The sequence below is a fragment of the Prinia subflava genome, chromosome 14, assembly GCF_021018805.1.
Source record: "Prinia subflava isolate CZ2003 ecotype Zambia chromosome 14, Cam_Psub_1.2, whole genome shotgun sequence".
Classification (NCBI taxonomy): Eukaryota; Metazoa; Chordata; class Aves; order Passeriformes; family Cisticolidae; genus Prinia; species Prinia subflava.
In genome coordinates, this window is record NC_086260.1 from 7,225,596 (window position 1) to 7,243,241 (window position 17,646).

A 17,646-nucleotide genomic window follows, 5' to 3' on the forward strand; every position below is an offset into this window, starting at 1 on the left:
CCGGCGGCTTCGCTGCCTCCCTCCAAAGAGCCTTTGCCCAAAGGAACTCTCAGTGCACACAGGACAATGACGGATTGTCTGACTTCCAGCAGCGCCTTCAATCCATCTTTTCCTTTTCTCGCCCTGCATCCCAGCCGCACACAATCGCTGCTCAGCCCGCGCCGGCCAGCGGTGCGTGCCGGATTAGCAGTCCCAGGTCATTCTGTTTCTCTTGATCTGCGGCTCGTTCCTTTCCCGGTGCTCCCTTAAGCCTGGCCCTGGATGTATGATATCAGCACTCAAAAATGCCTGGTGGGACTCGGGCACGGAGCGCGCTGCATCCGGTGTTTAACCCCAGCAGGGAGACCAGGAGAGCTGCTGCAATCAGGCCCGAGATGTCCAGGCAGCCTCTAGCTACTTTTTTTTTTTTTAATTTGAAGGCTATAAAAGAAGCAGATAAAGTTTATCAAGTCCCATTTCATGACAGCTTCCAATTTAAACTGATAACATGTAAAAAGAAAGCATTCTATAGCATGCATTGCTGTGCATCTTACTGAGCAAGTGTGCAGCCAGTTTTATCATCACTGCCTCACACTAACAGGGCTCTGGAATCAGGACAGAAAAATAGCAGTTGTGTGGATATTGTGTTTTACTCAGCTGCTTTATATAGAAACTCAGATTTTAACATGTCAACTTCATTTCTTTTTTGAAAAATGGAAACAAGCAGAGAATATTTTATAGGTTAAAAATGTATTTGAGAACAAGCATCCATACAGGAGTGGTTTTCTGTTTGTGCGCCTTTATAGGTTTTTGTGCAGAAGCTCTTCCATTTAGGAAAAGGGAGATCTGCAAATTCCTGCAAAGCAGCAGGTTTTTGGGGATTTAATTTGGCAGTTCCTAGTGAACGCTGCGCACTTTGCAGAGCTGTATCTGCAGGGAAGGAGAGACAGCTCAGCACCCAGGCCCACCTGGTGGTGTGCCCAGGCCCCCGCTCTGTGAGCAGGGAGATGAGATGCTCCATGCCAGCACAGCCTGCAAAGGCAGGGTCTTGCCGATCAGGGGTTTGTGTAGCCAGGACAGGCTTTACCTGTTACCTAAAGGGAGCGTTTTCTGCAGGTGTGTATAACCAGTGTATAAACAGGATTAAGACTGTCCGGTCTCAGAAAGGAAATGAGGCACCTGCTGAGGCGCTCAGCCTGCAAACCCAACAGGTTTAAGCATGGGATGTCCCTGGTTTGAGGACATTGTGGATGGGAGAGAAATTTGGGGTGGCAGCCTGCTTCCTTCCCAGATCACCATGAGCACAAACTCCTGCACCCTCTGCCTGGACCAGTAGTTGTTTGCACAGGGGTCTCCCCTGCAGTTTTCTCTGCCTGCTGCCCTCCATCCAGCCCTGACCAGCACATAGCCTAGCGGGTCTGCTCTCATCAGAGTGAGTGCAGCAGCATGGGGCTGGGGTGGATTCACAGATGATCTGTGCATGGGCTGGCAATGGTGTTTGCTCACAGCAAACCCCAGCAGATTGGGACCAGGATATCCCTGGCTGTAGGAAGAGAGGAGCCAGCACCGCAGCTGCTTTTTCCATGAGATTCTCCCCAGGGCAGAAGGGCAGTCATTGTAACATTCCCCCGCCATTTCTGCCCAGGATGTGTGCTCTGCTAGGCAGAGACTTCAGTGTCTGGCTCGCAGAGCAGACCACCCTGACATACAGCTCAGGGCCACCTGAATGAGTACAAGGCATCATATCCTCAGCATCAGCGTTGTTCCTCCCTGCTGAAGGAGCAGTAGTGCTGCAGATCCCTTTCTGGCTGTGTCCCTGCTGTGGGAAGCCTTTGCCTGTGTGCCGAGAGTGCACGGACCACCTGCAAAGCCACTGAGGGTCAGCACACACAAACCTGCACCCACCGTGGGCTGTGGAGTCACAGCTGCACAGGACACGTGTAGGTGTTGCTGGTTTGTGCAGCACCAAGAGCAGGGGCTGTTAGGGATGAGCTTCTTGGGCACATCTGTTAGTTGGGGACCTTGGCCCCACCAACGCAAAAGATATTGACCCTCCCTATCCTCTCTGAAAAGGAATAAAATTTTGGGTTAAGAGCAGGGAGAAATCTGCAGCAAGGAGCATGCAGGTCCGGCCGTGGCTCTTTGGAGAGCGGGGAATCTGCGCGATCCCACCAGCACAGGCAGAGCCCCGGGAGCCCCGGCCTCCTTCCCGTTAGCACCTGTGGCACCGAGCTGCAGCCAACTAAGGGTGAGGGGCAGGCTGAGCCCCCGGGAGCTGAGCCCCCCGGGGGCCGTGGGCGCTCTCCGGTGCCAGATGTCCCCCAAAGAGCGCGCGGCGCTTCCACGCGCCGGGGTCTGCACTCCGCGTTCGCTCGGAGTGCTCTTCCCCCTTGGAACGCAGAGCTCTTGCGCGATTCAAAGTTGTTTTGTGGTTTATTTTTGGGAAAGGGGGGCTGAAAAAATAATGTAATTCGGTAGTGCCATTTGCATCCTAGACAGATGATGAGTTGCTCTGGCTAGCAGCTTAACCCTATTAGGCAACGTTAGGGACTGTGACTTTATTAAATAATAATACAAATTATTTTCATATCAAGACCCTTTGACTTTGTAACTTCCTCATATTGGTACGTTGTCAACAAGAATGAAATTTCTTAATTAAGGAATATAAAATAGAGTAAAAGGCATCCAGAATTCACAGCTCTGGGGTGGATGTTGAGGCATACGCTGTGTGTACTTGCAGTGATAGCATTATAGCAATACATAAAATACCAGGAAAAAAACTACTTTTACTTCAGTAATAGCTCAGTGTGAGCATGATCTGGGATACTCCAGACTTATTCACAAGGCTTTGGTAGAACAAGGTCAAAATTTTATTAAAAAAAAAAAAAAAAAAAGACCCTGAGGTTTCAGGGGATTTTTATCAAATTGCTAGCACTTTGCCAGATCTCTAGAATTTAATGTGGAATTTTATAGAGGTTCTGAAAAGGAGGGTCGTGTTGCCTGCTGTGAGGACCACTCACCCAGAGCCCTGGTGAGCATGGCTAGCAGAGATGAGGTGCAGACGTGGGGTCCCCAGTTTGGCAAAGGGGTCACGAATCCTGAACGCTGACGGTTTGTGCGTGCGGTTCCTGAACGTACCGTGGCAAAGACCCAGCAGAGAAGTTAAATTAGAACAGTGCAAACTGTCACCCAAACTTAGATTTATTTTCTGAAAGATACTTTCCAAAGGGTCTGAATTTGGGGGTGAATCAGCAACCCCCAACTTTTCTACCAGCAACCCGAGGGCTGCCTGAAGCCCTCCCCGTGCTCTGCTGTGTGCTCTGTGGAGCTACGCCAACAGATCTACTTTTGATGCTGGCTTTTCATACCTAACTTAAAGAATTATATGCCATAGAAAAGGTGCCTAATGACTGGACAGCATTATTATCTGGCATGCAGCAGCATAGCAGGGTGATAACTATTTATTTACTCTCTGTGGATAATATTCTGTTATTTTCTAGTCTTTGGCAATAGCAAGAGAGCATCTGATATATACAATATTGGTGTGTATCCAATTGTTTGTGAACATCTCAAGTTTTGAAACATGGTTGTGAGAGAGGAATATAAGCTTAAGCTTGAAAGGCTAAAAAGCAGAAAGCCCCACACGTAAATGCTATTATACACTTAATGAGGCAGGGTTTAAAAAAAAATCAGCCACACAAGTTGGTTTTATCAAAGAAAATGTATAAATAACAACCAGTGATTCAAAGTGCCTCACAAAGGAAAAAGCAGGGACGGGAAGCTAGCACTTCACTTGTGGCATTCAGATAATAGTATTTACTACACTAATCTTTTGGGCTTAGCAATTGACAATCAATATATTATTATCAACAAGCGTTAATACAAACAAAAAGCTTCTATTTCTTTTTTTAACTGAGTTCCCCTAAGTCCCTTAAATTTAATTAAAACCAGACAGCTCTCCTTCTTGTACAAATTAGAGTTAAAATCATATTAAATATTTGTTCCACGGGAAAACAAAAGTGTCAGCTTGTGCTACCAGGTTTGGCTCTTTCTTTTTTTCTCCTCTTTTTTTTTTTTTTTTTTTTACACACAGAGGGGAAAAAAAAAATACCAGCTACTCAAAGTTAAAATAAAGTCTCTCTCCCTCCCTCCCCGTCTCCCAAGACTACTGTCTATAACATGTTGTTCCTTATAGAAAGTGGGATATGGTGGCATTTGCTTGATTAACTTGCTCGACAAAAGTGACAGCTGCTGTGGGTGCATGTAGCTAAGCTGCACAGCGCAGTTCCGCCTTTGTACATCTGTCAGCAAAAAAGGAGGAATAAAGAGTGAAAAGAGACAAATTGGTCCCAAAAGGCAATCCATTCAACTCAGGAGGTTTGCTCTATTCAAGCACTCGCTGGGAATCTCAAGTGCTAGGTAGCTTATTCAATTTCATTCATTCTTTAGAATGAGCCCTCAAGTGTTTAATTTCTTATTCTGTTGAATAAAAGGGGAGGGTTTTTTTTTATTGGGAGCATTAATTGTTAGACTAGCTGATCAATGCCTGCAATATTAACTCATTGCTTATTTTATGGTTAGCTGTGTGCTCTGAGAGTCGTAGCCACTAAACTTATTTCAGTAACGTGGGCGATGTCACACCAATTTCTGTGCTTCTGGAAAACCCAGGCACTCACAGCAATGTCCTTCTCAGTGCCCTGAGCCTTGTGCCCTGCCCAGCTTGGGGGAATGGTCCAAATCCTTGGCAGGTGTAAATCCAAAGAGTCACTGGGTCATTATTGGTGCCACCCATGGCTGCGGCCAGGACACGGCCGAGCCAGATGTTCTTTGCCTGGGGGTTCAGCCCTGAGCCCACTGCAGCTTTGGCCCTCTGTGCTGGAGGGGGTTTTATAGCTCCAAATCCTGAGCTGCCTTTGGGTGGTTCTTTGGTCTCCAGCAAAGGGCAGGGCAGGGAAGGGGAGCCCATCAGCTCTGTGGAGTAATATCCAGAGCACAGTATGGATTTGTTGAGTAGTGGCAAAAAGGGCTGATGAACGGATAGGATGGGGTTTGCTGCATGGACAGGTCTCTGCTTGCCATCCAGAAAATGTGTGCTTGCAGGGGAGAGATGTGCCTCTTCCTTCTTCATTGTGTGGCAGAAGGTCCATCTCAGTTTCCTCATGGACACTGGGGACCAGAATGATGTTTGTGCTTGAGTGCTGTGGCTCTTCACCCACCTCGGCTCTGCCACCTCCCCCTCCAGGGCCACTGCCACGGGTCTTAACTCAAGCATTTCAGACTCACTTGTGTCACCAAGGCCCTGTCCCTGCTCCACCCCCACCCTCCCAGCCTGGGGCACAGCACATCTTCTGCAGCAGCAAAAAACTCGGGTTTCCAGAACAGCCTAAACAACAGCTGGCCTCAGCTCTGCCAGCCTGGCCAAAACCTTGCGAGCAGTGCTTGGGAGCAGGGCAAGAGTCCCACTCCACCCTCTGCCCTCATCCAGCATCCCAGCAGAGCTGGCCTTTGGAAAAGGGATTGTGTAGGCTGCTGTGTGTGTTCATGCTGGGAACATCTCTTTATTTCTGATAGACAGGAGTAGGAACTGCATTGGCTGTGAGGCCTGTGCTTTGGGCTTGCTATCTTTACCAAGTTTTTGGAACAGCAATGACTGCCTGGAATCAACAGTGAAAGAAACATTGAGAGTAGGTGGAGAGGAACACTTTGGTGGCCACAGAAGACTGAATGGACAAGAATGATCCTTCCATGACTGCCGTAGGGCAATCTGGGCTTTGGGTTGCAGGGCTGGAGACAGTTCTGGTGTACAAAGCTGGCTGTGCCACTGGGCACACTGAGGGTGAAGAAAGGAGTGCAGTGCCTGGGGCTGGCAGGCTGCTCCTGAAGAGTTCCTGCTCCCACTCTCCACACAAGTCCTCCTCCAACACTGGGAGCTGTGTGCACAGGGCTGCTCCCCAGACATCATGTCCCTGTGCTGCTGTGGCTGCATCCCTGCCTTCCCTGTGGAGGTGACACCTGCCATGAATACATGTGACAACGCCGAATACCCAATTTGATCTCAGGGCCACCCAGGACTGGGATGGACACGGCTCTGTCAGCTATCACCTACTGTCAGCAGTTGTAAATCATCACAGCCCCACTGTGCCTTCCACCAGCTGAGCTTCTGGCCCATTGGACAAGGATGCAAATGCCAGAAAAGAAGAGTTGGTAATTTTATCTTTTTTTCATCCTGGCTGATTAAATAGCTTTGAGCTGTTGCCTAAGAGCAGGTTCAGTTTTTCTTTCTTATTCCTGGGAAATAAGACTCACAGTCAGCCTCTTCCTGTCTGCCTTCCCACCTCTGTGGTCCCTTCACTTTGTGCTGGCTGGCTCAGGGATGCTGTGGTGGCGTTTGCCCAGCATCCCGTTCCTCATCTTTGAACACCTTGGGTCCAAGGGTTCATTTCAAAGCTGCCTTTCAGCATTTCAAAACAAGCCCATGTCCCGGACAAAGAGAGGGAGCCAGCCAGCATTCGGAGCCTCTTTGTGCAGTGTGTGTCACAGTTTTAAATAGATTTGCCCTGCTTGGATTGGTTCTGGTTGGAAAGCGAGTACTGAAATGAGAGGTCATAGGGGAGAGTTACTATGGTAATTGAGTAGTATCACCAGTAGTTTTGCTCTTATGAGCATTAAAGCACATAATAATAGACAAACAACAGTGGTTAAAGCAAGCAGGTAGGATTACTATGTTCTTTTGTCAGAAGTATATAATGTCTTGTAGTCAGTTTTAAAGACTTCTCAACCCCAAATCCACCCAGCAGTCACCTGCTGAGTAATTTTGTATGCCTAATCTCTAGCCCTTAACTACAAGCTTTCTGCTAATTTGAGGCAAATGGGTATTTTTGACACTAAATAGGGCAGTAAAGAATCCCTGACCTAGAAAAACTCTGTTCCAAGGCACTGAGAGCAGAAAAATATTCTTTCAGCATCCTTGTGAGACCTTTGGAATGACATAAAATAGCTTTGACTAAACTGTGCTGCAGCCTTCGATTAATGGTTTGCAGAAACTTGCTGAACATCCCTACTACAACTTCCCCCATAAAACTTGTCACTTCAGATTGCCATCAGCCACCACAACAATAATCATTTCATGCCTATTGCTAATTGCAAGCACAGCTGAGGCTCAGCAGGGTGCTCTTGCACAGTCCCAGGCCTTTATACCAGCCTCAATCTGTTGTATGGCACTTGTTCACACACAAAAAAACTACCAGTAAAGGCAGAAAGAGGCAGAGTCACAGGTTCCTTGTAATCCCTCTGCTACCCTGCTGACAACCCAGCCCTATAAGCATTCCTGGTTTTGTCCCACTCTTTACAAAAGCTGAAGTGACCTTAAGCTACTAGTATGTAAGCTTTTGAATGAAGAATACAGCTCCTTCAGGTGCCTTAAGAAGCAGTGTTGCATCTGGCTTACGAGATTCTGTTTGCAGCACTCCTGGGGTGAGCTGTGGCTTCCTGTAACATGTAAAATATGAGTGTGAACTCAAGGTTCATGGCAAGGAACAGGAGGTCATGCTTCCATTCAGCTCACACCAAAGAGAACGGGGGTTTGCAGATGTTCCTGGGTGTGTGTAATGACACCACCTCCCGGAAAGCGCAGGAACCCAGCACAGGGCTGGGTTTTGATAAAATGTGCCACATTCAGTGTGCTACTTGCAGATTTATTCATACCAATTTCTACAATTTATGTATTCAGAGAGAAACTTGCTATTTCAGGAACTTATTGATCATGTTTTTGCATTCAAAAAAAAAAACCCCAAGAAGGCAGAGGGGTGGGGAACAAGGAATTTTATTGCTCAGGCTGGTTGGGGTGTTGGATGGGCAGCCATGGAAGTGCACCTCTTATAATGCTCCAGCTCCTCTAATGCCCATCCTGGTGCATCCCAGCCAGCCCATGGCCCATCTCATCTAGCCTGGCACCCAGCAATGAGGGTTACTGTGAAAGACAGGAGAGCAGGAAAACAAACCTGAAAGAGGAATTAAATTCCTGTCTGTACAAATACAGTAGCTGTTTGCAGTGACTGGGCTCTGATAGTGTCTGCATTTCCTCTGCTGGGGCTGGGTCATGGTGTGCAGCCATGGGACTGTGGTTTGCCTCTGCCAGAGCCCTGCTCCCTTCTCTGCTGACATCCTGCTGGATGAGTGGTACCCACCATGCATCCATGAGGATGCAGGCTCCACAGCCTGTCCTCACCCTGTGCCCCCAGATTGAGTGTAAATTGTCCCCTAGGTGAGGGACAGGGATGCCAGCAGCACCAGTAATGTGTGTGTACTACAGTGAGTTACATGTGGGGTTTTGTTCCAGGGCCTGGACCATCAGTGAGGTCTATTTGTTCTTTAGAACCAGGCATGAGGAGTTTCTTGCAGAAAATATATTTATGGTATTTACTTTGGTGTGCCTATGCCACAGCTGTGCTGTGGCTCCAGAAATGTGCCTGAAATGTGTTGCAAACCCCTTGGTAGAGCCCCAAAGTTCAGTATTTGGGCCATGGTCTCTGCACCTTGTCTTTGGGGACAAGCCACAAGGCTGGAGCTGGATCTCCAAGGGGACCCCGTGTCCCCAGCATGAACCCCACTGCCCCTGAGGGAATGGCAGACACCCTTGGGGAAAGCAAGGTGGCTGGTGTCCCCACAGGACCACTCTGTGCTCTTTTGTCTGAGGTGAATACGTTTCTGTTTAGGAGCATTTGGCTTTTTTGTTGTTTTTTTAATAATATAGTCATATGCAAATGTTATCTTCTTTGGTAGGTTAGTCATGAATCAGAGGGCTTATGCGTCTTATAGCACATCAACACTAGCGATAGCTAAAGGGAACATTTAATTTATGGGCTAACTTATTTTTATGAATATGCAGGGCTTAAATTCAGCAGTTGGTGTGTGCTCTATGAAGTGACGTGACGGTTTTGTGTATCAAGATCAATGAATTAGACTTTGTCTTTTTCTCATAAAGCAGAAAGTCTTAGGAGTAAGTTGGCTTTGAGAAAGAGAGCTCCTTTCATGCAGCCCAGCGCTACGCCTGGCTGAGCCCTTGTCAGCCAGTGCTCCAGAGGAGAGGGGTGCAATTCTCATTTGGTTCCAGGGAGTTTGCGTCTCCACAGAACCCAGAGTGTTGAAGTGCCCTCCAGAAACACAGAAAAACATTTTGTTTTGCTTGCTCTGAAGGTCTCGCAGCAGCAAAGTCACCTTGCCAATAACCTCCAGGCAGAGGTTATAATTTCTGTTTGGGATCACTTAGCCGTGTGGGCGTGTGTGGCGTGGGACAGACAGAAATGGCAGGACCTGCCCCTGGCAGGGACTTCTCATCTCGTGTAGAGCTGACACAAGCACCCAGCAGTTTGTTCTGTGGAAGATGGGAGACGGCAGGGGAAGGGAGAGGGCGTGTGTGTGTAACACACGGTTGTGCCCTTCCTCTGGGGGTTCTGATTTGAGGAGGTGGCAGAAGGGGAAGGAGGTGCTTGGCTGACCTGGGCATCCATGTGCCAGCGCAGCCCTGGATCACAGCTAATGTCACCCAAGAGCATGACTCAGTCAAGCACTGATTGCAGAAAAGCAGCTTTATGAACATTAACAATTTCTCTGCTTTGCCCGCGTGGGTGTGCAGCATTTCATGGGCACCCAGGCAGGTCCCCCAGTGACAGCAGTTGCTCTGTGCCACCCAACCACCAGCTGGCTGTCCTGGGTCAAGGCACCTGGGATCCTCAGGGGGTATCCAGGGACACTCTGACTTCTCAGACTAGTCTGAGGGATTGGAAGATATGAAGCCCCAGCAGACCTTCATGTCTCCTGTGCTCATCAGGTCCACACCAGCTACCCAGGCTGCTTCACTCACTGTTCAGCCCCAGCCTGATGCCAGGACCTCAGGTGACAGCTCCTGCTTGCCAGTCTCTATTAGTCTCATCCAAGCTCTTGCCAGCTTTCTGTCCTGAGATGAAGGGTCAGCAGAATCTCTGCCACAGGTTGCACATTGAGCATGAAATCACCCCATGCCATTTCTTCAGTGACTCTTTCATCTACTTATTCCCTCCACTTTTTAAAGAGGTGGTGTAGAAATTAAAGTAGAGGAACATCCTTGGAGTTGAGGGGGAAACTCTTTCCCGTGCAGCTCCCGGGTGTGCTGCCACACAGTTCGGAGATGTGTGTTGAGAACACGTTTGTGGTGCAGGGCTGGTTTAGCTTAGACTTGTTTGCTTTGGTGAGCCTCATGCCACCTTGTGGGTGCAAGTGTCGAAGGATGGAAGGTAACAAACCACTCAGTTTAGAAGTTACAGAATGTTCAGTTGTCCCCATTCCCTGCTACACTGACAGCTTCTGCAGACAGTGGGGAAAGGGCAGAGACCCCCCGAGGGGGCAGTGAGGGGGGCAGCAAGACCTGACTTGGACACTGCTTGTTGAAAGGCAGCTGCACCCCAGACTGACTTGGATGGTGCTCTATCAGGATTTTCATAAACTGCTCTGGTGGAGGTTCTTTAGTATTGTAACTGGTTCTAGGTTATGTGCATGTGGTCTGCAGTGTGGGATTTGATCTCTGTCTGTAAGAGAGACCACGAGAAGGGTGCAGCTGTGCATGCAGAGGTGTGCTGGGTTTTTGCCTGCTTTGTAACCACCCCTTGTGCTGAGCACCGTGGGGAGGTTTTGTGGTTCCCCACCACCCCCCAGCCCCTGCTTTTCCTCCTCTGGAGGGGTTGCTGCTCATGTGTGTGGCATCAGACATGCCGTGTCAGCCCTGCCTGAGCTGATCCACAGCCCACCAGAGCCTTCCTGACTGCGGGAACGGCAGGCTGCTGCCACACTGCTGCGAGCCTTTTTCACAGACAACAGCACAATTTCAGCCCCTGGAGGGGCCCTCTGAGTTCAGCAGCTTGAAACAAGCTGATTTCTTTGCTGCTTTTCCATCTTTCATAACTGCGAGGGTGAAACCAGAGCATTTCCCACACAGCCTGGGCAGGCACCCGTAGGTGCTTACACCAGCATCCTTCCCCCCAGCCAAACCTTGCCCCGCATGAGCCTCCCCTCTGCTCACCCTTAGGGACCCAGACTCATCCTGTGGCTGTTTATCTTTGAATTTGAAGATGGTAAGTAACCTGAGTGTGGGACCAACTTCCTTAAAGGCAGGACTGTGCTGTCACTGTGGGGGATACAAGGCTCCAGCCAAACACACATCACTGCTGGCAAGTGCCATCAATGACAAAATCACGTTACAAAACCTTGTGGCACCACTGGTGGCAGTTACCCTCCTATTAAGTTTATTGTTATTAAAATTTAAAAGCTTATGCATGGAAATCCTGTGTAAGAGCAGATGCCTGTCTCTCCTGTCAGTCTGTGCCCCCCTGAGGGGCTGGCAGGTGGCAGAGGTGGGTGTGAGGGGGTGCTGGGGGCACAGGTGTCAGTCAGGGCCTGGCACACGCCCGGGTGCTGGAGAAGTCGTGTCTCTCTTGCAGCAATGGTACACCAGCTCCATGAGCGTCGTGTGCACTTGGCTGACAGACCGCATGGACCTGCAGCTCCACATCTACCAGCTGAAAACTCTCATTAGGATAGTAAAGGTGAGCACCCAAGGGTTCCCAGCACCCCTCGCCGTCGGGGTGTGTGTGTGCCTGCGTGTGTGTGGCACGTGCTCTTAGGGAAACTGTCACAGGCAGATAAATCAAGGATTCATTAAAATTCTTTAAAAGAATTAAGATAACTGTGTCTATGGCAGGTAGCACTGGGTAAACAGGAACTTTAAATGCACAGAGATGTAAAATATTGGTGTGCAAATAAGAGCAAAGTAACTCCTTGCATTAAAAACAAAAACTAAACTCTTTCTATTTGACCTTACCTGTACAGTAAGTGCACCAAGATTACCCTTTTTGTGGACAAATTCACTGATTACACCAGCGAGCTCTGATGTTAAAATGGGTTAAATCAACCCAAAAGTTTTTAATGCTGTTTTGCTAGAAATATTTAAGCCCAGCTATGGCATGTGATTATTGTCAGAATGCAAATGAGATCGTTCTCGTAGTTAATTGAAGTTGTTTCTTTTACAATGGGTGTATATAATCAACTCTAAGAGATCACAAAGGTGAGATAACATACCCTGAAAGTTGCTTTTTTTCCTTAAGTGCACGTGTATGTGTATATGTGTGTGTGCGTGCCTTGGACTAATGATAATTATTTCAGTGTGAAATCACAGTGGTTTACATGAAATAATAAGATCACAGAAGGGGGTAAATATATTTTTGATCATTTTAGGTTCTATCTAATGCTTTTTGGTCTAGTATTTCATAATGTTTATGGTCTTGTGTGCAGTGAACACATTGAAGGCATGAATAAATTAAAACTGAAATGTATTAAATGTGCTTTTCATAACTGAAAACAACAGGCACAGACAGATTATTCCTACTTGTCAGCTAGCTGAGGAAAGCTTTTTTCCTTGTGCTTTATTTATACCAATATTACATTCAGAAGCAGCTATAACAAACCCAAGGACTTTCTGAAATAGCAGAACAGTAAATAGTTTCTATGCAGAGCACAGAGCAGAATTAAATGAACAACGAGACCAGAGTTTTATCTCACAGAGTTGAGAAGTTTTTAAACACAAATTCAAATAAGGGATGTTAATTGTAATAACAAGGGAAATATGGGAACCATGGAAATACAATTCCAGACTGAGGTGAAGAAAGGGAGATTTAAGAAACACGTGCCCCATGCTTATATTTATACGTCAATAATTTTGTCCAGTATCCTGGACTTAGTTTATCTAATCCCTATACTGTAGGTAGGATTGTTTAATATGGAGCATTCCAGGAATGTGTAATCATGTCTGTGGGTGCGGGGGATAAGCATCCTGCTGCTTGAAGAGCAATAACTGACATTAGAGGCAGGATGAACACATCCAGGAGCAAGGGAAGCTAGCTGGAGCACAGCCCTCATATTGCTTTGATGTCTTTTTAGACACCACCCTATGCAAAGCTCCCCCGAGCTGCTTTGAAGCTGCCCAGCCCGGCCCACAAAGGCAGGGCTGGAGTCACAGAGCTTTCATTTCTTGCCCAAGGCAGCCTAAAGGGACCTCTGCCACAGCAGAGTGGGGTGGCCAGCTGTACTGGTTTGAAAGCAAAACCAGTGACACTTCAAGTCAGAAACACAGTTTAATAGAGAAAGAAAAACAAACAACAACAACAACAAAAGGTAAAAAATAAAATAAAAATAAATGTAATAGTACAAAGGACCACTGACAGAGTCAGAATACAAACCTGACACCCTGTTGGTCAGGGTGTTAGAAGCAGCCCGAAGTAAGTCCTCCTGAAGTGACAAATGTGGCTCCATTGGAGCAAAGATGATCCTCAGGAAAAGGGTCCAGTCATCCTCTGGGAATCCAGTGGGAACAGGCTCCCTTGGTGTTTGGGACTGCAGGTTTTATCCCATGGAAAGGCTTTGGCTCCTCCCGCTGGGTGGAGCATCTCCCAATGGGATGAGGTGATGTTATCACTCCTGTGAGAGGCCTTCAATGGCCCATTCACAGGGGATGTCCCTCGGAGGAGGATGGGTGGAGGAAGAGATAAGGAGGCCCTGCCTTATCTGGTGTTATCAGGTGTCCATTAACAGAAGGCATCCGCCCTCTTCCCCCCCTAGAGTTACAGGAGATAAAGAACAATATCTCCCAACCAGTTTCAACAGATGAAAATAGAATACACATTTTTGGTTACATTTTTCAACCCAAGACACCAACAGAGAGGCTCCTGTGGCCTCTGCACCTCCCAGGTGATGCAAAATGTCCCCAGGGCTGGCATTTCCCTGGTATCCCAGCCTCTCCCATTAGTGCCCCCAAACCCCAGCACAGGGGCACGGGTTGACTCCTGCAGCAAAGCAGGGCAGCTGGTGTTGGCCCTGACCTCTGCCCGTCTCTGCTTTAGAAAACGTACCGGGATTTCCGATTGCAAGGCGTGCTGGACTCCACCTTGAACAGCAAAACCTACGAGACCATCCGGAACCGGCTGACGGTCGAGGAGGCCACGGCGTCGGTCAGCGAGGGCGGGGGGCTCCAGGGCATCACCATGAAGGACAGCGATGAGGAGGATGAGGAGGATGACTAGGGAAGCTGGAGCACCGCCTGGTATCCGTGCATGTACCTCGTCTTTAACTCAGTTAGCCACATTAGGAATTTTTATGTCAGCTCTAAATGCCCATGAGAAGTCTACCAATACAAATGCCATGTTAGCTGTGTGGTAATAAGATTAGCACCTCTCTTTGATTCATCGGTTTCCTAATTTCATATCTATATGTTCATAAGCAATATGGAGCACCATTGTTTAATACTGTTAATGGAAAAACTACATAGAAAACATCCTAGGTGTGTCCCTGTTATTAAAGTTTAAACAATGCTTCATTAATGTACTGTATATACATTGATGGTAAATTGTTGTGAAGATGAGTGACTCGAGTCCTTTCATTTTTTCTCTTCTGTGGATGCCAACTGCTTAAAATTAATTAAAAAAAACAGCTTTGTTTTTAAAAGAAAAACCAGGCAATTACAAATGATTTTTTTGTTCTCTCTGTTCATTTAAAAACCAGAAAACAAACAAACCCAGACAGCCGTTTGAATCATTCTGCATCCTTGTTAATGTACCAGGCTCTTCCCTTCAATATGCAGTTAACTCCATAGAGACTACATCCCAAAGGATTAGTCATTCTAATTGCCACACCAGATTAATCCTATCATTATGGATATATCATGCCACATTACAAGTCCAAAGCAGTTGTTTTATGTTGACGTTTGCTCCTCTAAATGTTACATTTTTGTTTAAATTTCAAATAACCGTGTATGTACAAAGACAACTTTAATTACAATCTTAGACTCTACAAATGTGTTTATAATAATATATTGAATATTTATTTCAGTAGATTGTAACCATAATTTACAATTCCTCTGTTTCACAATGGTTTTTATATATGTCATGTACATTGCATTTTGACCAGTAACTGCATGTCCATCAGTTCCTTCTCCAGAGCTTTTACTTTCTGTGTAAAATAGTGATCCATCTTGCTTTTTTTGCCTTATACAAGCCGACAGTTGTAAAAGTGTGAGAACTGTGGCTTCTCAATAAATAACTATTCAGATGTCCTAATAATAAATTATGGAGTCTTTTTATGTCTGCCTTAGAAAAAAAACCAAACCAAGCTGAGATGTAAGAGCCCCAACCTCACAGAATAAAGGCATTTTCTTTTCTCATGGGTGTTCTTTAGTTTATTAATTAAGAAGCTGGTTTCCTGATTTGCTCCCCAAGGTCAGGATTGGGAGCACACTGTCTGTTCTCCAGGTACAAGGGCATTTCTGCTATGACCACCACAGCTGTTTCCACCATTATCTGCACTGTGTCCTGTGATTTGTCCCTTGACATCTAATTGATGTCTGCTCTGGTTCAGCCCCTGTTATTACACAGCCATCAGCCTTACCCAACACTTTCCTTTCTTCAAAAGGCCTCAGCTTGTATTTTAACTTCTCCCAAAGCAGCCAACTGCAGCAGCACTGAGACACACAGGGCAGAGAGAAACCCTGAGTTGAAATTAAATAAAACTATGGTTTGATATGGAAAGCATGTTTAATGGAAGCATACTTGAACTGGCTGCCCAGAGAGGTCACGGATACCCCGTCCTCAAAAATGTTCAAGGTCAGGGGCTCTGAGCAACCTGGTCTAGTGGAAAGTGTCCCTGCCCATGGTGGGGGGCTGGAACTAGATCATCTTTCAGGTCCTTTCCAACCCAATCCATTCTGTGATTCTTTGTTAGGCTGAGAGTTTTCTGAGAGGTTTGCAGTCCCTCTCTCCCTTCAGCTGATTCACACCAGAGCTGATTCCTGCTAGCCCAGGTCTCTGAGAGAGCATCAGGAGAACTGGTGTGCTTTGGCCCCAAACACAACCCCTGTTACCAGCCTGGAGAACCAGGACAAATGTTCATCCCTCACAAATATAAGATGGGCAAATGGAAAAACATCCATCTAGATGACATAATGAACAATTAAACTAAACCATCTTCCAGAGCCCAAAAGATGTCAGACCCACCCTGGACATATGGGAGGAGATTGGGACCTCTGGAAGTGCCTGTGGAGGGGGTGTTGAGTCCTAGACTAGGCTGGGATAGTTATGGAGCCTGGAGCATATCCACCCACAGTGCCGGATTTTTGGGTCCCTTCCCTCTGTGTCAGAGTTTAGCATCTGCTGTGGAGGTGCTGTGCAGCCCCACCTGGATGGCCACACCCTACACATTCATCACCCACCTTTCCCAGTGTCCTGGGAACACCACCCCCTTGGAACAGAGGCATTAGCAGGGGCTTCACTTTAGGAGTAGAGTGGTGGATGTGCACATTTAGCACCATTTACATATTGAGAAGCCAACTGATGCACCAAAATAGACAAATTTTGAACCCTGACTGTAGCCCAGCAGAGCTGATTTTTGTCTTGCTCTGTGCTGCTGGTAGAGGGAAGCATTGCCAGAAGAAGCTCCTTCTGAGGGCTTAGGCAGGAGTATGGCTTTGTGACCACTGACACAGGAAGCTTTTCCCTCTTCTTACCCACCCTTCATACGTGCAACTACTTGGCCCTGAGTCCTCAGAGGAACTGGGGTAGTAGTTGAGTGTTTAAGTCATAGTCCACCAAAACCAGTTTAGATGTCTCTGCAGGTCTGTCACTGGCATGTGCACAAAAAAATCTATTCCTTGACCTCATTATGCTTGGTACCTTCAATCCCACCCTGAAGCCCTCCCAGGACTTCCCTAACAAAATAAATCTGACAAGATACAAAGCAAGGAACAAAGTGCAAGCACCACCTGGTCCTTTCTAGGAGGCTGAGACCCACTTGAGACCCACACACATACTACTGCACATGTGTGTTCATGCCCTCTTCATCCTCTCCCTAAGCTGTCCCAAATATTTATGGGAAGGACAAAAGCTCCAAGAGGAAGTCCTACGAAAGCCTTACTGAGGTGGTCACCAGGATGGTAGCAAAGAGCACTGAAGGACATAGAAATTTATAGCTCTGCTGGCAGTGAGACAGAGCAGAGCTAGAGAAACAGCTTGATTCTGCTCTGGAAATGTCTCTCTTCTTTTTTTTTTTTTTTTTAAACACAAAATATTTATTGGGTAAAAACACAGCCCACTTCCACCTGCCACCTTTCAAAATAGTGAGCCCTGCTCAGTTTTTTTGAATGAGAGAGTGTGGGTGCATCCTTCAGGAGCTGCTCCTTGGCTGAGCATTGCTAACGCGTGTTGGTACCTCCCTGGAACAGCAGCGATTGGACACCCTGGGCTGAGTGCCTCTGTCATGAGCAGTGACCCTATGGCCTGTGGCAGCTCACTGCGTCCTCAAACCCCAAAAACGCACCCAGAAATTCCACAGCCCTGAGGCTTGACCGCAGAACAGGGAAGCATTAGCCAGCTCACTGTTTTTAAGGCATTTGGACGCAAAAGATGAGTTCAAGGTTATGTACTTTAGCATGAGCAGGGAGAAGATCTTGCGCACAGCATTGCTGCAGATCAGGATTTAACCTCCCACTCCACAGCCTGCAGCCTGTGGCTGAGCAAAGGAGTGCTCTGCACCCTGACCCCACTGCCTCTCACCCTGCACCAGGGAGGGCCATCCCTGGGCCCAACCCTCTCCTAA

General features: G+C 47.3%; 1 protein-coding gene across 2 annotated transcripts in view; it reads left to right on the plus strand.

Annotated features, from left to right (window-relative positions):
* CADPS (calcium dependent secretion activator) overlaps window positions 1–15,191 on the plus strand; it is a 208,717-nt gene extending 193,526 nt beyond the window's left edge. For both annotated transcript variants that reach the window (XM_063411759.1, XM_063411760.1), the window contains 2 exons: window positions 11,451–11,555; window positions 13,905–15,191. In XM_063411759.1, coding sequence (XP_063267829.1) covers window positions 11,451–11,555; window positions 13,905–14,084 — 285 coding nt within the window. In that variant the 3' untranslated portion in view covers window positions 14,085–15,191. The remainder of the gene's footprint in view (window positions 1–11,450; window positions 11,556–13,904) is intronic.
* The last annotated feature ends 2,455 nt before the right edge of the window (window positions 15,192–17,646 follow it).